Here is a 17,499-nt window from a genome sequence, read left to right on the forward strand (position 1 = left end):
AGAAAGAGGACAGTGAAACGCACCCTCTGTTCATGGATTGAGAGGATCAAAATTGCCAAAATGGTGGTACTCCCCAAACTACTACACGGATTTAGTGCATGTCTCTGTAAGGATACCCATGACATATTTCACAGGACTTCTCCTGAAATAATAAGAATTTCTCCTAAAATCAGTATGAAACAATGCCTTCCCCTCCTAATAGCCAAACCAGTCTTGGGGGTGGTGGGGGGTGGGAATGGGAGGAATCACTTTACACAAGTTCAAGCTGTACTACAGGCTGGTAATAATTAAAACAGCTTGGTACTGGAGTAAGCACAGACAACTCCGATCGGAATAGAGTTGAAAATCCAGAGAGAGATTCCTAGGTCTATAGTCAGTCTTTGACAGAGGAACAAAAAGTATGAAATGAAGGGCCAGAGCAACGGTAGTCCAGCAGGTAGATTGCATGCTTTGTACACAGCCAACCAGGGTTCCGTCCAGCATCCCAGATGGTCCCCTGCGCACAGAGCCAGGAGTAAGCCCTGAGCACAGCCAGGTGCCTCCCCAACCCTCCACAAAAGTACGAAGTGGACCAGGAAAGCCTTTTCAGCAAGTGTTGCTGGGAAAACTGGTTTAGCCACATTTCCAAAAAAAGAAAAACTCAGACCACTTTCTAACACCATGTACAAAAATCAAATGGATTTTAAAGACGTCAACATCAGGCTGAATCCAAGTTACATAGAAGAAAATATAAGCAGACCTCTCCATAATACTGAAACTATGGAGGCATCCTTAAGGATACAGTGCCATTAGCCAAGCAAGTAGAAGCAAAGATAAACAAAATGGGACTTCATTAAATTAAGAAGTTTCTGCAGCTCAAAGTTTACAAGGACCACGGGGCTGGAGCAGTAGCACAGTGGTAGGGCGTTTGCCTTGCACACGACTGGCCCAGGTTTGATTCCCAGCATTCCATATGGTCCCCTGAGCACTGCCAAGAGTTAATTCCTGAGTGCGTGAGCCAGGAGTAACCCCTGTGCATTGCTGGGTGTGATCCAAAAAGTAAAAAAAAAAAAAAAGTTTACAAGGACCAGAATATAAAGACACAGAGTGAGAGAAATTTTCCCATCTCACTCATCTGATAAAGGGTATATAAAGCACTGGTAGAACTTACAAGAAAAAAATTCTAACTCCATCAAAATGTGGGGAGAAGAGATGAACAGAGACTTCCTCAAAGAAAATATAAATAACCAATGGCATATGAAAAAATATTGTATCACTAAACATCAGGAAAATGCAAAATCAAAAACAACAAGATGCCAGAACGATAATACAGCGGGTAGTGCATTGCCCAGCACACTGCCAACTGGCTTCAGTCTCCACTACCCCATATGGTCCCCTGAACCCACCAGGAGTTGTCCTTGACCACAGAGCCAGGAATAAGCCCTGAGCACTGCTGAGTTGTGGCCCAAAAACAAAAAAATCACAACAATGAGATCACTTCACACTAGAGAGACTAGCACATCAAAAGCAACACCAACAAACCACCAGTGGGGAAGAAAGACCCTCATTCACTGCTGGTGGGAATGTCAACTGGTCCGACCGTTTGGAAAACAATGTACTCATTCCTCCAAAACTAGGAATTGGGTTTTCATATAACCAAGCAGTTCCACTTTTTGTTCAAATAAACCCCCAAGAGTCAAAAAAAAAAAATGCAGAAAAAATCTGCACTCCTATATTTATTGCTGCACTATGCACAGTGGCCAAAACCTGGAAACAGCACAGATGTCCAAGAACAGATGACAGGATAAAGGAACTGTAGCACATGTACACAGTGGAATACTACTCGGCTGTAAGAGAAGACGAAGTCAAGCAGCTTGTTGTACATGGATAGATCTGGAGGGTATCCTGCTGAGTGAAGTCAGAGGGAGAGGGACAGACACAGAACAATCTCTTCCTGCGTGCGATATAAAGTGACACCGTAGGGAAATTAAAAATGCCCGATAGCAATAGAAATGAAGAGCGTAAGACAGGTGACAGAAGGGAGCACGGTGACAGTAGTACAGTGGTACAGGGAAGAGGTTGCTGAAAGGAGTTAAAGTGCTGTGCGTGTACCCTATTTACAGTCTTGTGAATCACAGTACTTAAGAGGAAAGCGGGCATGGGGGACGGGGAAAGTCCCTGCCATCAAGGCAGGCTGAGGGGTGGGAGGGAAAATGGGAGAGCTGCTGGACAGAAGTGGACACTGGTGAAGGAATTGGCATTGGAACATTCTATACCGGGAACTCAGTGATGAATAACCTAGTAGTTCATGGTGATTCAGTACAAAGACATAATAAATTAAAAATACGTGAATAAAGGATCATTGGAGCCGGAAATCATTCCGAAGGTAGGATATTTTCCTCGCGTGCGGCCATCCCAGGTTCCATCCCTGGCATCTCATGGTTCCCCTTGCCCCAGCCCTGCTAGGAGTGATCCCCAAGTGCAGAGTCAGGAGTAATCCCAGTGGTTTGGCCCAAAATGGCCCCAAAACAAACACGTGGAGGGGGCTGACTTTGGAGGTGGGGGTATCAGAGACTAAATACGAGATCCAAAGAAGCTCCTAGTACTCATCCTGAGGAAATTGCAGAGGTTTTGAGAGCTGTCTGCTAGGAAGCAGCAGCAGAGACCAGTGCGTTATTTTTATGTCACAACCCCTAAAAACTATCCACATCTAATCGAACTGGAAAAAACTCTTAAATACACCAATAGTGCAGTCTCGGGTGCACTACATATTAAAGTCATATATTATTTTCTCCTGTTAGTAATTTAAGTTTGAACCCAAGGGAACCCTCTTGTTGACCTATGTGTGCACAGACATTTAGCCTTAAAGTGCACTGTATTTAATTTTTTGAGACTTAATTTGAAGCGCTCTTAATAAGTTCTTTTTTCTTCATAAAATTAAGTAAATCATTTTTTGTAGGAATTAAAGTATGAACCAGAATATGCTAATATTGGGAGTGAGGACAGTCTGACTACGCGATCTGTCACCCCTTTGGTGGCCAGGGCTGATGCGGCTGACCTGGATGGCCAGGCCGGTGTCTCCGTCTTCTCTCACCTCTCCATAATACTTCAGTTATAATTTTATAGACTTTTTGGGGGCTAGAGAGAGAGTACAGTGGGTAGGGTGCTTGCCTTGCATGCAATCAGTCGAGTTTGATCTCCGGCATTCTATATGGTCCCCAGAACACTGCCAGAGTGATTCCTGAGCACAGAACCAGGAGTAACCCCTGAGCATCACTGGGTGGGGCCCAAAAATAGAAATTTTAAAATAATTTACAAATCAATTAAAATCAACTTATTTGATTTTGTAATAAACTATATAGTGTTTTATTGATGTCTTTACAAAGATCAATAATGTCATCAACCTATATTTTCACTATCTTGAAATTAATAGAATTCTATTTTTTTCCCACTGTCTCCCCCTCCCACAATTGTTTATAAGTCCTTGAGGGGTGAGGGTTTGAATGGGGGTCAGGAATATGTCTTAAGTGGTACAGCAAGTGCCTTGCATATGGGGAACTCTGGATTCCCTTCCCAGCATGGGTGTGATTCCACAATTGTTTTAAAAAGCAAGGTAGTTTTCTAGAGAAGGAAATTTTCCTCGTTTTTGTGTCCTGCCAGTTCCAGGAAGAGTTGAAGGATTGTTTTCTTCTAGGGGGTGCTGGGAGTACCAAAGTACTTGAAAGAGTAGCACAAATGAGACTTCCGTCAATATTGCGGTACCAGGTAGAAAAGTAGCAGTTAGGGCAGGGCGTTTGCCTTGCACACGGCCAACCCAAGTTCCATCCCTGGCATCCCACGTGGTCCCCCCAAGCACCGCCAGGAGTAATTCCTGAGTGCAGAATCAGGAGTGATTCCTGAACATCACCAGGTGTGACCCAAAAGGCCAAAAAAAAAAAAAGAAAAAAAGAGTGAGAGAGAGAGAAAAGTAGCAGTAACATCAGTGAGCATTCCTTGCTGACCAGGGCCACTGAGTGGGTGGCTATGGGGAGCCTGGAGGGTGTTTGTTAGTGATACTTTAGCCATGCCCATTTCAGGGACCCTCCGTCCTTTGCAAACTACTTACGTAGTCCCCCTGTTCTTTGGATTTTATCTGCTTATTTAAGTAGTGAATCTCCAGGCACTCACACCAGTGAGAGTTGTGTTTGTCGGTGCAGTTCTAGTCGGGATTGGCTTGTGCTTTTTTCCAATACAATCATTGCACACCAGGAGCTCTCATTTCTTTCTAGTTCATGTCCCGTGGTTTTCTCTCCTTTTCGGCCCAGTAATGTTTGTTCTTCTTCTGCTAGATGCACTTGAGTAATTATGTGCCTTTCAGTCTGGCCGTGAGGTATTTGACGGTGACACTTTGAACATTTGCCTTAGCATTATTGGGAAAGATTATTTCTTGGTTACCTATGTGCGACTTCAGGATTCACCTCTGCCCACTTAAACTCTTTATTAAATTTGAAGTTGTGGGTGTTACTTGAAAGTTAGAGGCTGGCTCTTCTGTGGCAGGAAATCTGTATCTGAGCCCGAAAGCATCACGTGTATAATGTGTCAGCACGTAGAGTCTAAATCCCAGCCATCTGGGCTGTGTTGGACTAGCTGGGATGTTTTTGGACCCAGCCAGAAGCTCATAGATAGTCAGGCGGAGATGATCATACATTGGTGCTGGGCAGCCCTCAGCATTTGGATCTGGCCGTGTCCTGCAGGACCTGATGACAGCTTACCTTGCAGGGAAGGAGACTCGCTCCCAGATAGCCCTCACGAGTGGCCCTGGAGCAGGAAGTGGTGAAGCAGATCTTCCTGGTTTGGGGAGGAGCCTGAGGTGGACCTCTCGTCCTGAGTCTGGAAGGTAAATTTGTTGTTACCTGTAAATGACGGTTCTGCTAGTTCATGCTATGCCAATCCAGACTTTCAGAGGTATCCCTCCTGCCAGCAAGAGAAGACAGATGACTTGGATGAAGATGGCTGTCAAGCCCTGGGTCATTGAGTCTTCCACATTTAAGAATATTCATTTTAAACGCAAGGGCAGATCTGTGTATAAAATGATGATTGCAACACAACACATTGAGCACATACTATGCAATGACTGGTGCTCTTTTTTGTTGTTGTTTTTGTTTCTTCATTTTTTTTTTCTTAGACTGAACCATGTGGATTGGTTTAAGAGGGCCTAGCAGAACCACAACCTTACAGGCAAGAACAAATGTCACTTTCTGCTACTTTCTCCTATACCAATCCAGACTGTAGGAACTTTAAAACTTATTTCCCCCCTCTAAAAGTGGGCATATGGACACTTTGTTCATTCTTTAATGAAATGTGGAAAAAAGTTAACTTTCTGAAACGAGGGGTTTTTTTAAGTCACTATGGCGTGGCCATATATAGTTCAGAAGGGATTCATGTAGCCGTGTGTCGACCTCCCCCGCAACTTGTCAGCATGACCATGCCTTTTCCTCAACCCAAATCAAATCCATTTCACAAGATTCAGCAACCAAAGAAAGAGGGATAGACACCCTACCTTAACTTAATACCTGCATTTGCTGCATCTCTGCTCCCATTGGCTCATCCTCACAGAAATGAATGCCGTCTTTGTGTTAATGTGCGTGAACATATTCTGTACTTCTCTTTGCCCCCCCCTTTCTAGTCAGACCTGCTGGCAATAGGGATGGCCCTACAGTCTAGAATGATGTAGGGGGGAGATAGCAGAACCTGAAGAGTCTAGTCTTTCCTTTAAGAAAGAAAAAAATAAAAGATGTAGCCTTACTGGATAAGTTCTGTTTTGCACAGTTCAGGGAAACAGTCACATGTAACATTCCATAATCACAAGTGGGTGACAGGCCAGTCTCCCAAGTTACTGAGATGTGGTCATTGCTTGCTATGCATTTTAAGCAATTTAGTCATGAATTGATCCTTATCTTTAGTTCCAGATTTATTCTAGTTCAGAAATATTTGCTATTTCTTCCTCTCCAGAAACTCCTTCACCTATTGAGAGGATAGGGATTGAGTACTGTTTCAGGCTAACCCTCCTGTTGGGTTAGCATCCACCAAAATGGAAGACGTTTGCCCAGTGTTCCTAGTGGTTAGTTCATGTAACCCTTACATGTCTTTGTTCGCCCACCGCTGAGCTTTGAAGCTACTTGGTCATTTCCTGATTTGTCACCAGGTCTTTCATAGCCTCACCTAATCTGTTTCCTTATGATCAAGGTTTGAATTTATGTTTAATAAAGAACTGAGAATCAAGGGCGGCCAAGACTTTAGTTTTTCAGCACTTACTGTCCTAAATTTATTTGTTTGATTTAATTAACCACTGCATAAATTTCAAATAATTGCAAATTTTAAAGTTTTAAAGATCATAATGCAAAGTAGAAATTATGTATGTTAGAATTTGGAAAAAAAATTTTTTTCATAATATTGATTTAATATGTTTTCTGAATTCCTGTCTTTATTATTTGGTATAGAGGCTAGTGATGACCAGTTCTAACATTGAAATTTTTCCCTTTGCTTATTGTAATTCCTGCATGAGAAATTTTGGAATAATAAATTTATTAACAACTTATCATGATATACATCTCCAAAAACTCTTCAACTCTTTATACTAACGATATCCAATGCTTTTGCCTTGTATCTGTTTTAACAGGCTATATATTCTTTGGATTTAACTTATATTGAAAATATAGATGTTTTGTTTCTTCTGTGTTACTCTTGAAAACTAGCTGATGGGAATTGTTTTCTCTCTTACATTTGACTAAACCTTTTTAAATTTAGCAGATATGGGGGCTGGGAAGGTAATACAAGGGTCCGGCATTTCCTTTGCACACATTCGACCTGGTTCGATCCCAGTACCCTAGATGGTCCCCCAAGCCCCTCGAAGAGGAGTAATCCAAGAGCACAGAGCCAGGAGTAATCCCAAAGCACCACCTGTGTGGCTCAAAAATAAAATATGAAAGTGAATTCATTATCCAGTATACTTTTAAAATAATGTTTCTTAAGTCAGCTTTACCCTGTGGGATCTTTTACCAAGTCTGTGGTTGAGGTTTAAAAACATTGATATTGATACTTATCTTCAGTTGGGGCAGACTGTTAAATTTCAAAGTTGACATGGCTCTACTCCAATACATGTGAGTTCTCGTCATCTTGAGCTTGACCCTGACATTAACTTTTTCTGAATAGAACTCTGTGAAAGATGAATAACAATTTTTAGAAAACTGAACCAATGGAATGGTGGCTTTAGTTTATTCTTTACATTATTGATGCTAATACCTAATATTGAATGTTAAGTTCAGGCTTTAACAAGATGATAATTTAATTTTTAAATGACAGGCACCTATGGGGACCTGCTGGGGTGACATCGCTGAAAATGTGAGAGTAGAAGTTCCCAATACAGACTGCAGCCTACCTACCAAAGTCTTCTGGATTGCTGGGATTGTAAAATTAGCAGGTAAAAAGCATGCATTATAATTTATAAGAAAATGGTCATATTTGTAACTTTTTTATGTTTGAGGCATCATGATATTACTAACTTTTGTAAGCATGTTTATGAATTTTAGGATTGCCTATTAAATACGATAGAGAGTAAAAGTTGGCACATTTGTTTTATTTTTAGGCCATTCCTGATTGTGCATGGGAGTCACTCCCAGTGATGCTTGAGGGCTCATGCGGTGTTGAGAATCAAACCCAGGCTTCCTGCATGCACAGCATGTGCTTTGCGTGTTGAGCTCCAATTGACACTTTTTTTTTTCCAATTAGACAGCAAATGTTTTCAGCTTTGCAAGTAATAGTATTTCTCATGGTTGTTCAGCTCTTCAGTGTGGCCCCAAAGCAGCCACAGCTGCTTTATCTACATAGATAAGCAGGAACACACCCTAGTAAAATTTTATTTAGGGGTATTGAAATTTACATTTCATTGTCACATAAGGTAAAATAATATTGTTCCCTTGAGTTTTGCCCCCAACCATTTGAAAATGCGGAAAATGTGGAAACAGAAGAGACGAAGGTGTGAACACGAGTGATGCTAGTGATGCTCCAAGTAATGCTTAGGAGGCCTAGGGTCCCCAGTACAAGGGTCCCTGGATGCCAGGAGTTGCCAAGCCAGCCAGGTGGTACCTGGGTTCTTGAGAAACACACCCTTCGGTGCAGGGAGGGATGGGGGTTTTTGTGGGGGGCAGGTTTGGGGTCACAACCAGCATGCTCTATGCTTACTCTTAGCTCTGCACTCAGAGATCACTCCTGGCCATACTCAAGGGACTATATGGGATGCTGGGGGTCGAACCAGGTCTTCGGAGTGCAAGGCAAGTGCCCTACCCTCTGTACTGCCTCTCCTGCCTTCACTGGCCTTTAGGGCTGAACCAGTGATGGTCAGGGGATCAGGTGGTGCTGGGGATTGATACAAGATAAGCCATGTGCAGGGCAAATACTTCAGTCCCTGTGGGACTCCTCCAGCCTTAAATTAGAAGTTTTGGTTCCGGAAGCATACCTGCAGGTGTTTGGGCCTTCCTCCTGACTTCTCACAGGAATCATTCCTGATGATGCTCAGGAAACCGTCTGCAGTACTGGGGATCAAACCTGACTTGTTCATGTGCAAGACAAGTGTCCTACAAACCATACTGTTTCTCTGGCCCTTAAAATTAATTTGTTATCCACATAAGCTTTCTTAAATGTTAACAGTCTGTATATACACTTGTTTCATCTATGTAACATGACTTCATGTTAGTTTAGTACATATTTTTAGGGAGCTTTACATATTTCATTTTTATTCCTTAAACAATTTTATATGTTTTTAATTTTGTTAGGGGCCCTACTTAGCAATATGGGGGGAAGGGGACACTCTCAGTGGTACTCCAGGGACCTTATTCAATGCCAGAAATCAAACTGGTTTGACCACATGCAAGGCAAGTGCATGTGGTCCTATTTCTTTTTTTTTTTTTTTTTTTTTTTTTTGCTTTTTGGGTCACACCTGGCGATGCACAGGGGTTACTCCTAGCTCTGCACTCAGGAATTAGCCCTGGCGGTGCTCAGGGGACCATATGGGATGCTGGGATTCGAACCCGGGTTGGCCGCGTGCAAGGCAAACGCCCTACCTGCTGTGCTATCACTCCAGCCCCGTGGTCCTGTTTCTTGTCCTATTTCTTCAGCTCCTTATTGCTTTGCATTTTAAAATACTATATTCAAATAAACAGAAGTTTAGATTCTTGAAGAAACAACATCCAGGGACTAGAGTGATAGTATAGCAGATAAAGCGTTTGCCTTGCATGCAACCAACCCATATTCAATCCGTGGCATCCTGTATGGAGCACCACCAGCAGTAATTCCTGAGTCCAGAGCCAGGAGTAACCTCTGAGCATTGCTGGTTGTGGTCCAGAAACAAAAAGAAGAAGAAGAAACAACATCTAGATTATCCAAGAAATAATCACCTGATAAGCTAGATAAAGCTGTATCCTTGAAATACACTGTGACCATATTTCTGTCTTGACAAGCTTGTCAAAGACTTGACAAGCTTTCATGAACTTAACCACAACCATCTTTTTCAAAACTACACATTCCAAAAGTTTTTTTTACTGAGTATTATTTTTTTATCCACTATTTTTACTGAGTATTCTTTTCTAGAAAGTAGAATTTTATTCAAATTGAAATATGTTGGAAGGAGGAAGCATGCTTTGAAAATAGTAAATCGTTTGTATAAATAGCTGTCCAAGTTTGTTTCATAACCAGTAGTGGGGTCTTGTTAGAAATACCAGTTCCCGGGGCTGGAGCGATAGCACAGCGGGTAGGGCGTTTGCCTTGCACGCGGCCGACCCGGGTTCGAATCCCAGCATCCCATATGGTCCCCTGAGCACCGCCAGGGGTGATTCCTGAGTGCATGAGCCAGGAGTGACCCCTGTGCATCGCCAGGTGTGGCCCAAAAAGAAAAAAAAAAAAAAAAAAGAAATACCAGTTCCCTGGAGCCAGAGCGATAGTTCAGTGCATAGGGCGCTTTCCTTGCATGCAATTGACCCGGGTTCGATCCCCTGGATCCCCACCAATCACATCTGATACTGCCAGGTGTGATTCCCTGAGTGCAGAGTCAGGAGTAACCCTGAGCATAATTGGGTGTGGCGAAAGAACAAAAAGAAAGAAGGAAAAAAAAAAGCTAGTTCACAGACTGCACGCAGGATTTATTAAATCAGAGTATCTACAATGGGTCCCAGCCACCTCTTCGTTATTTCCTTAACATGCCCTGCCTGTGGTACAAAGGGACACTAAGGTTTTCAACTATTGTGAGCAACTGTATTGCTCTTGTTTTATTTGGGGCCAGTCCCAGCAGTTTAGGAAATACTCAGCTCGGGGGTTGCTCCTGGCAGTGCTAGAGGGCGGCAGAGCAGGTGTAACCATGCAGTGCCAGGGTTCAAACCTAGGTCTCCTGCATACGTGTCATGCACTTTCAGCCCTTTAAGTATCTCTGCAGCTCAGCTCTTCTTATAATTTTTTTTTTTTTTTTTTTGCTTTTTGGGTCACACCTGGCGATGCACAGGGGTTACTCCTGGCTCTGCACTCAGGAATCACCCCTGGCCATGCTCAGGGGACCATATGGGATGCTGGGATTCGAACCCGGGTCGGCCACGTGCAAGGCAAACGCCCTACCCGCTGTGCTATCGCTCCAGCCCCTTCTTATAAATTTTTATATAAATAAACTTTATATTATACTATTCTATCAAAATAGTGACTACAAAATTTTTATATGCTTACAGTATTTCCTTTTGTTTTCTTACTGTGTGATGATTTATTTGTTGAATTCAGGTTACAATGCCCTTTTAAGATATGAAGGATTTGAAAATGACTCTGGTCTGGACTTCTGGTGCAATATATGTGGTTCCGATATTCATCCAGTTGGTTGGTGTGCAGCCAGTGGAAAACCTCTTGTCCCTCCCAGAAGTAAGTAGCTTATTATAATCTGAAAATATGTTCTGTGGGGACCAGGGAGTAGTACAAGAAGGGGTACTTGCAGCTGACTCCAACCCCCAGCAACACATTTGATTCCCTGAGCACTGCTTGATGAGACCCAGCCTCACTTCCTCACCCCAGTATATATCTACCTTAGTGTAATTTCATGCTTAGTAACATTACTGTGATACAAACATTACAATATTTGTTAGTTTCAGGTAACTCTTGGAGGTCAGAGATATGGTTCCTCAGTAAAGCACATGTCTCCCATGCATGGGACCTTTCAGAACGGGCACCACACACAAAGAACTCTCAAGGAACTGCTGGCAAAATTTGTTGATTTTCTTCAGCACTTTCATAACTCTAAATTAGAGGGGAAATTCTTAACTGAAAACTTCTGAAGCAGTTCTACTCTCTACAAAGTAAAACTGTTTATTTCCTTTGTTGTAGCTATTCAGCATAAATATACGAACTGGAAGGCTTTCCTAGTGAAACGACTTACTGGTGCCAAAACACTTCCTCCCGATTTCTCACAAAAGGTAAAGACATGATCTTACAGAGGACCTAAGTGCAAGATGAGAGCTGTGAAAGAAAAAGGGAAAATGTGGATGTTGTCTTAAGAACGGTTTGAATTTAGTGAGCTAGAGATAAGGTGGATCCAGTATTTTGAACAGTATAATATAAAGTTTATTTTTTAGGTTTTATTGTCATGAATTTGGAATCGTTCTGTCTTTTTACTTCAAGGTGTCAGAGAGTATGCAGTATCCCTTCAAACCTTGCATGAGAGTCGAGGTGGTGGACAAGAGGCATTTGTGTCGAACACGAGTGGCAGTGGTGGAGAGTGTCATTGGAGGAAGGTTAAGGCTAGTGTATGAAGAGAGTGAAGATAGAACAGATGACTTCTGGTGCCATATGCATAGCCCGTTGATCCATCACATTGGGTGGTCTCGAAGCATAGGCCATCGATTCAAAAGATCTGGTAAGCACCTATCCCAGGAACTGTTAGAATAATTGTTGAGGCAGAAGTCGACTCCTGGTTATTTTTTCTAAAGAGAACAGCATAGAAAAATAATATTCTATTTCCCGGGCTGCTTCTGTTAGCTTAATTATGGGAGGCTTACACCAGGACATTCATGTCCCAGCTTTTTTTTTGGGGGGTGGGGGGGATCACACCTGGTGATGCTCAGGGGTGACTCCTGGTCGGCACTCAGGAATCACTCCTGGTAGTGCTTGGGGAACCATATGGGATGCTGGGGATCGAACCCAGGTCTCTGGCCCCTGCTTGAACCTTCTCTTCAATTCCTGGCAACACTCCAGGAAAACGTGTTTTCATTCACATTTATGTTTATTTTGCTAGACTTAACCAGCCCATTTGAAAGCTGTAAAGGAAGCTCTTTCCAGTCCAATCAAAAGATCAAGATTCATCTTGATTTTTAATCACGAGATCAAGTCTTAAAAGATCAAGCTTAGCTCCTTAGCCTTACTATTAACCACATCAAAATATCTAAAGGTGTAATTTCCTAACTAGGGAATTACCAGCATTCTAATTGAAGGCATTTAATAGCACATGTACTCTTAAGACAGACTATTGAAGAATATTATTCACCGTCAATATAGATGGCATATAAGTTTGCCATGTCTTACTTTGTGAATGTAAAACCTTCAGAGAAGCCTAGTTTTTGGTTTTCTCACAAATGCAGACAGATTAGTATGTAACTTTTCCTTGTAGATATTACAAAGAAACAGGATGGACATTTTGATATACCACCACATTTATTTGCTAAGTGGTTTTTGGTTTTCTCACAAATGCTGACAGATTAGTGTGTAACTTTTCCTTGTAGATATTACAAAGAAACAGGATGGACATTTTGATACACCACCACATTTATTTGCTAAGGTAAGAAGCTTTTATAAGAACCCTCATTTGTAAATTAGGTTTAAAAGAGGGTTGCGGGTTTCTTCCTAAGATGATGAAAATCACAATTACATGTGTTCACTTGAAAGAAGATTTGTAATTTGTAGGTATCACAACTATTGGTTAACTATGGATTGTTATTAGTCTTAAATTCTATTTGCCTAAATATTCTGTATTCCTAAGGAAAGTTTGAGCTATACTATTAGGTAGGTAGGAAAAAGGATTTGGTAATCTCATCTGGTAATCCTTTTAAAATTGCTGATATTTTAACTATTAAAGTAACAAACATTTGTAACATTTAGCTATACTTTCTTTAGGTAAAAGAAGTAGACCAGAGTGGGGAGTGGTTCAAGGAAGGCATGAAATTGGAAGCTATAGACCCATTAAATCTTTCTACAATATGTGTCGCAACTATTAGAAAGGTAAGAGAAAGAGATTTTCAAATAGAGAAATGCAGTTTGGGAACTAGAAATTTAACGTAATAAGAGAAAGAAGCTGCTCACATCATTTTGACAAAATGTGTGCGTATGTCTCTAAATTACAACTGTGCAGTTGGTGACTAGTACCTTTTGAATAATTTGGGGCAGGCCAGACAGCTCGGCAAGGTGGGGCTCAAGCTTTTTGCATGCAGGAGTTCCACCGTCACATGATCCCCTGTCCCCTGGCACTGCTAGAAGGGGCCCCGGAACACAGCTGGGAATAAACCCCAAGGACCACCAGATGTGGCCTACAAGCCAAAAAAAAAAAAAATTTTTTTTTTTCAGTTAACAGGAGACCAGTCTTTTTACCATCATTCAGAGTTTCTGTTTTGTTCTTGGTCAGCGTGCTTGGTGCTGGGAACCACTCCTGGTAGTGCCCATGGAGTGTGCACGTGTAAAACCTCTCTGGCCCTCGGTGCTCTTACATTCTGATTTGATCAGTGAGGGATGAGAGACCACGGTTTGCAATTTTTTTCTTTTTTCCTTTTGGGTTTTTGGGTCACACCCAGCAGTGCTCCATACTCCTGGCTTTGCACTCAGGACTTACTCCTGGCAGTGCTCAGGGACCCTACAGGATTCCAGGGATCGAACCCAGGTCAGCCACGTGGAAGTAGACACCCTGCCCGCTGCACACTCCGTGTACTATCGCTCAGGCCCCCAGAGCTTGCTTTTTTTTTTTTTTTAAGTCACCAGATGATTCTCAAATATAGTCATACTTAAAAAACACTCGTCCAGAATCTACTTTCATAAAGGCCTAACTTAAAAGTCTGGTTTTTCATTTCAGTGCAGTTATGACTGCAGAGTACCAGGCACCTGTGTTCAAGGTCACAGAGCTCGGCACACTGTCTCATCTCTCTTTCTCACCAGTGATTAGATTCACCGGCCTGTTAGCCTGGTTTCTGTTGTCCAGCGCTTGTCTTGAATGTCCAAGTTCAGTCCTTGGCACCCCATATGGCCATATCGTCCCCTGAGTGCACAGCCTGGTGTGGCAAAAAAAATAAATACAAAACAGATTTCTGTAACCTATTTTGCTCCAGTTTAGTAAGAATTGCAATAAATATTAGCCAGAAATCTTTGTTTTAAAAGCCAAAAAAAAAATTTTTTTTTTTTTGTCTCAAGTGATTTAGACAATCAGTTGGGTGTGGCCACCAGTATCTTTTTTTTAGACAGTGAAGGGGACGGGAGATTGGTTTTGCATTGTGTGCCATACCCAGTAGTTCTCAGGGCGATGCTCAGTGGGCCATCAGGTACCAAAATGAAACCTGGGCACACATGGTGAGTATTCTTATCCACTGTACTATGTCCTCAAACCAAATCCGTATCTTTATACCATATGCTGTTCTAGGAAATCAAGTGTCCCGTTAGCAAACATTGGGGTAGCCTTTCCCAGAGGTCTTGAGCAAAGCAGTTGAACTTGAAGAGCCAGTTACTCTCGTGTATCCACTATCATACAAATAACTAACTAGGAGAAAGGACTTGGGAGCCAAGTCTACAAAGAACCCAATAGTGTTTGGGCTTTGAATGTTTGGTTAGTCCTTCTGAACTATCTTTGGGAGAAGCATAAGGTCATAAAGATGTCCAGCAAAAGAGATCCACTGCACCTCATATAGTTCTGAAGATTAGAGATGGGCAAAAGGGGCAGCCTTCCCCAAAAAAATAATTGTGGAGTTGGGGGTGTGACTGGTGAAATTCCTCATTGCATGCATGCTTGATGCCTGGGTTCAAAATAAACTTGAAGGGGCTGGAGCAATAGCACAGCGGGTAGGGCGTTTGCCTTGCACGCGGCCAACCCAGGTTCGAATCCCAGCATCCCATATGGTCTCCTGAGCACCGCCAGGGGTGATTCCTGAGTGCATGAGCCAGGAGTGACTCTTGTGCATCTCCGGGTGTGACCCAAAAAAAGCATAAATAAATAAATAAATAAACAAACTTGAAGCATCTGAGATGCAAGAATGTCCATAGAGCATAGGAGAAAAAGCTTCAGAAAGATAAAGAATATTCAACAGCTCTCAGAGTATTGTTAAAGCCTGATAGGAAGGAGGTGTAAATGTTAGGAAAAAGGCACTAGATTGGCAAGCTTACAGTCACTGGTATGTTCTAATTTTTATTACTTTCTTTGTTGTGGGGACAGCATACAGTAGCACTCAGGGCCGTGTGGTACCAGGGAACAAACCCAGGGCCTTGCATATCATGCCCACATCCGCAGCACTTCTGATGAATTTCCATAGGTTAGGGCACAGACAGAAATCACACTGCAAGTTACCCCATAGCATATGATTTGAATTGACTTTCCGGGTAAAGAATAATAGTCAACATTGCTTGTACCTTATTAATAATGGGAATTGAGGATATTTGTGGGGGAGGGACGATGTATGTTTTAGGATTTGGTTCCACAAGCAGCTGTTACCTGGGTCTGTTTGTAACTCATTACCCAAAGGTTATAGCTGGCTCTGGTTGGGGGACTGTGCGTTCATAGCGCCCATACCCAGATCCCTGCATGCAAACAATGCACTCAGTCCTTTGAGCAACCTCTCTGTTCCCAGTGTATAACATTTTTAAAAATATTTTCAGGTCCAGAGTGGCAAGGCACTTACCTTGCCCATGACTGACCTGGGTTCAATTCATAGCACTCCACATGGTCCCCTGAGCTCATCAGGAGTGATCTCAAGCACAGAGCCGAGAGTAAACCCTGGGGGTGCCCCCCAAAATAAACTATTTTCAGGCCCGGCAAGTAGCTCATCTGCCTTCCATGTGTAATGTGCTAAGTTTGATCCTCAGTACCAAAAAATGTTTTTAACGTATTGGAATTTAGGAGACAGTATAAATGTTGAGACTTTGGGTTTTGGTTTCAGTTTTGTTTTCTGTGGGTCTGGGGTTTGGGCTACGCCTGCTGGTAGCCCAAAGGAGCTAGCTATGCCCACTCTCTGCTGAGGAGCCTCCTGCAGTATTCAGCAGACTCTGCAGTGCCCGGCGTTACACTGAAGTCAGCCACATGCAGACTCATGCCATAACCCCTGTACTCTCTGGCCCAAGTGTGGAGGCTTTTTAAAGCAAGGTGCCAGTAGTAAAAAGGATAAAATGGAAGGAGCTGGAGAAATAGTACAGGAGGTAATGCTCTTGCCTTGCATGCAGCCAACCTGGGTGCAGTTCCCAGCACCCCATATGGTCCCTGAGCACTGCCAGGTGTGGCCCAAAACCAAGAATCTCTCAAAGCAAAAAAAGGACAGCATTTGTCCTGTTTTTATTTTTGTCTTGGTGCCGCGCCTGGCCGTGTTTGAATGCTGCTCTTGAGTAGTTGCTCGGGGAATGGTGTGGAGATAGGGATCGAACCAGGCGTGCTCGGTGCCGTGCACCATGTCGAGCTGTCTCTCCGGCCTTCGTTTCCCACTTGGAAGAGACTTTACATGTAGGTTTTCCTTTATGTTTGTCACTTGATTTAAAGGTTCACTTTTGTTGAAGATAATTAGCTACTTAGGTGGAGGGTGGGTGGGAGGGGGGTATATTGGGGTTCTTGGTGGTGGAACATGTGCATTGGTGAAGGGATGGGGGTTTAATCATTATATGACTGAGACTTAAACCTGAAAGCTTTGTATTTTTTTCACGGTGATTCAATAAAATAAAATTTTTTTAAAAAATTAATTAAAAAAATAAAAGAAAAGAAAAGAAAAAAATAATAAAGGTTCACTTTTGTAATAACTTCAAATATATTTCAGTGATGTGAGAGGTTCCTCAGTGGTCCGAGCACATGTTTTGCATGCAAGGGACCCTGGGTTTGATCCCTGGGTGCCATATGGTCCTCCAGACACCACCAGGAATGACACCCATACTTGAATCCAGGAGTTGTGCTCCCAGGAAGCATACTTCAGTTAATAATTTTTATATCTAATTTCAAATACTTGGGATTACTTTTATTTGAAAGGTGCTGGCTGACGGATTCCTGATGATTGGGATCGATGGCTCAGAAGCAGCAGATGGATCTGATTGGTTCTGTTATCATGCAACCTCCCCTTCTATTTTCCCTGTTGGTTTCTGTGAAATTAACATGATTGAACTTACTCCGCCCAGAGGTATTTCATTCTCATAAATAGAGTTGGTTTTTCATCCTTGCTTGCTTGTACTTAGTATCTGTTTACAGTATTTAGCACAGCTTAAAAGTTTTTTGCTCAATAAATATGTAATTTTTGTATA

The 17,499-nt window shown here is 42.4% G+C and overlaps 1 protein-coding gene across 3 annotated transcripts in view; it reads left to right on the top strand.

Moving 5' to 3' along the window:
* Window positions 1-17,499, top strand: part of MBTD1 (mbt domain containing 1) — a 66,035-nt gene that overhangs the window by 33,517 nt on the left and 15,019 nt on the right. For all 3 annotated transcript variants that reach the window (XR_008629103.1, XM_055130028.1, XM_055130029.1), the window contains exons 6-12: window positions 7,321-7,438; window positions 10,774-10,908; window positions 11,368-11,456; window positions 11,662-11,896; window positions 12,759-12,814; window positions 13,150-13,254; window positions 17,231-17,378. Coding sequence is in view for 2 of the 3 variants with exons in the window: in XM_055130028.1 (XP_054986003.1) it covers window positions 7,321-7,438; window positions 10,774-10,908; window positions 11,368-11,456; window positions 11,662-11,896; window positions 12,759-12,814; window positions 13,150-13,254; window positions 17,231-17,378 (886 nt within the window). In the remaining variant the exon portion in view is untranslated. The remainder of the gene's footprint in view (window positions 1-7,320; window positions 7,439-10,773; window positions 10,909-11,367; window positions 11,457-11,661; window positions 11,897-12,758; window positions 12,815-13,149; window positions 13,255-17,230; window positions 17,379-17,499) is intronic.

Source organism: Sorex araneus, chromosome 3, assembly GCF_027595985.1.
Source record: "Sorex araneus isolate mSorAra2 chromosome 3, mSorAra2.pri, whole genome shotgun sequence".
Classification (NCBI taxonomy): domain Eukaryota; kingdom Metazoa; phylum Chordata; class Mammalia; order Eulipotyphla; family Soricidae; genus Sorex; species Sorex araneus.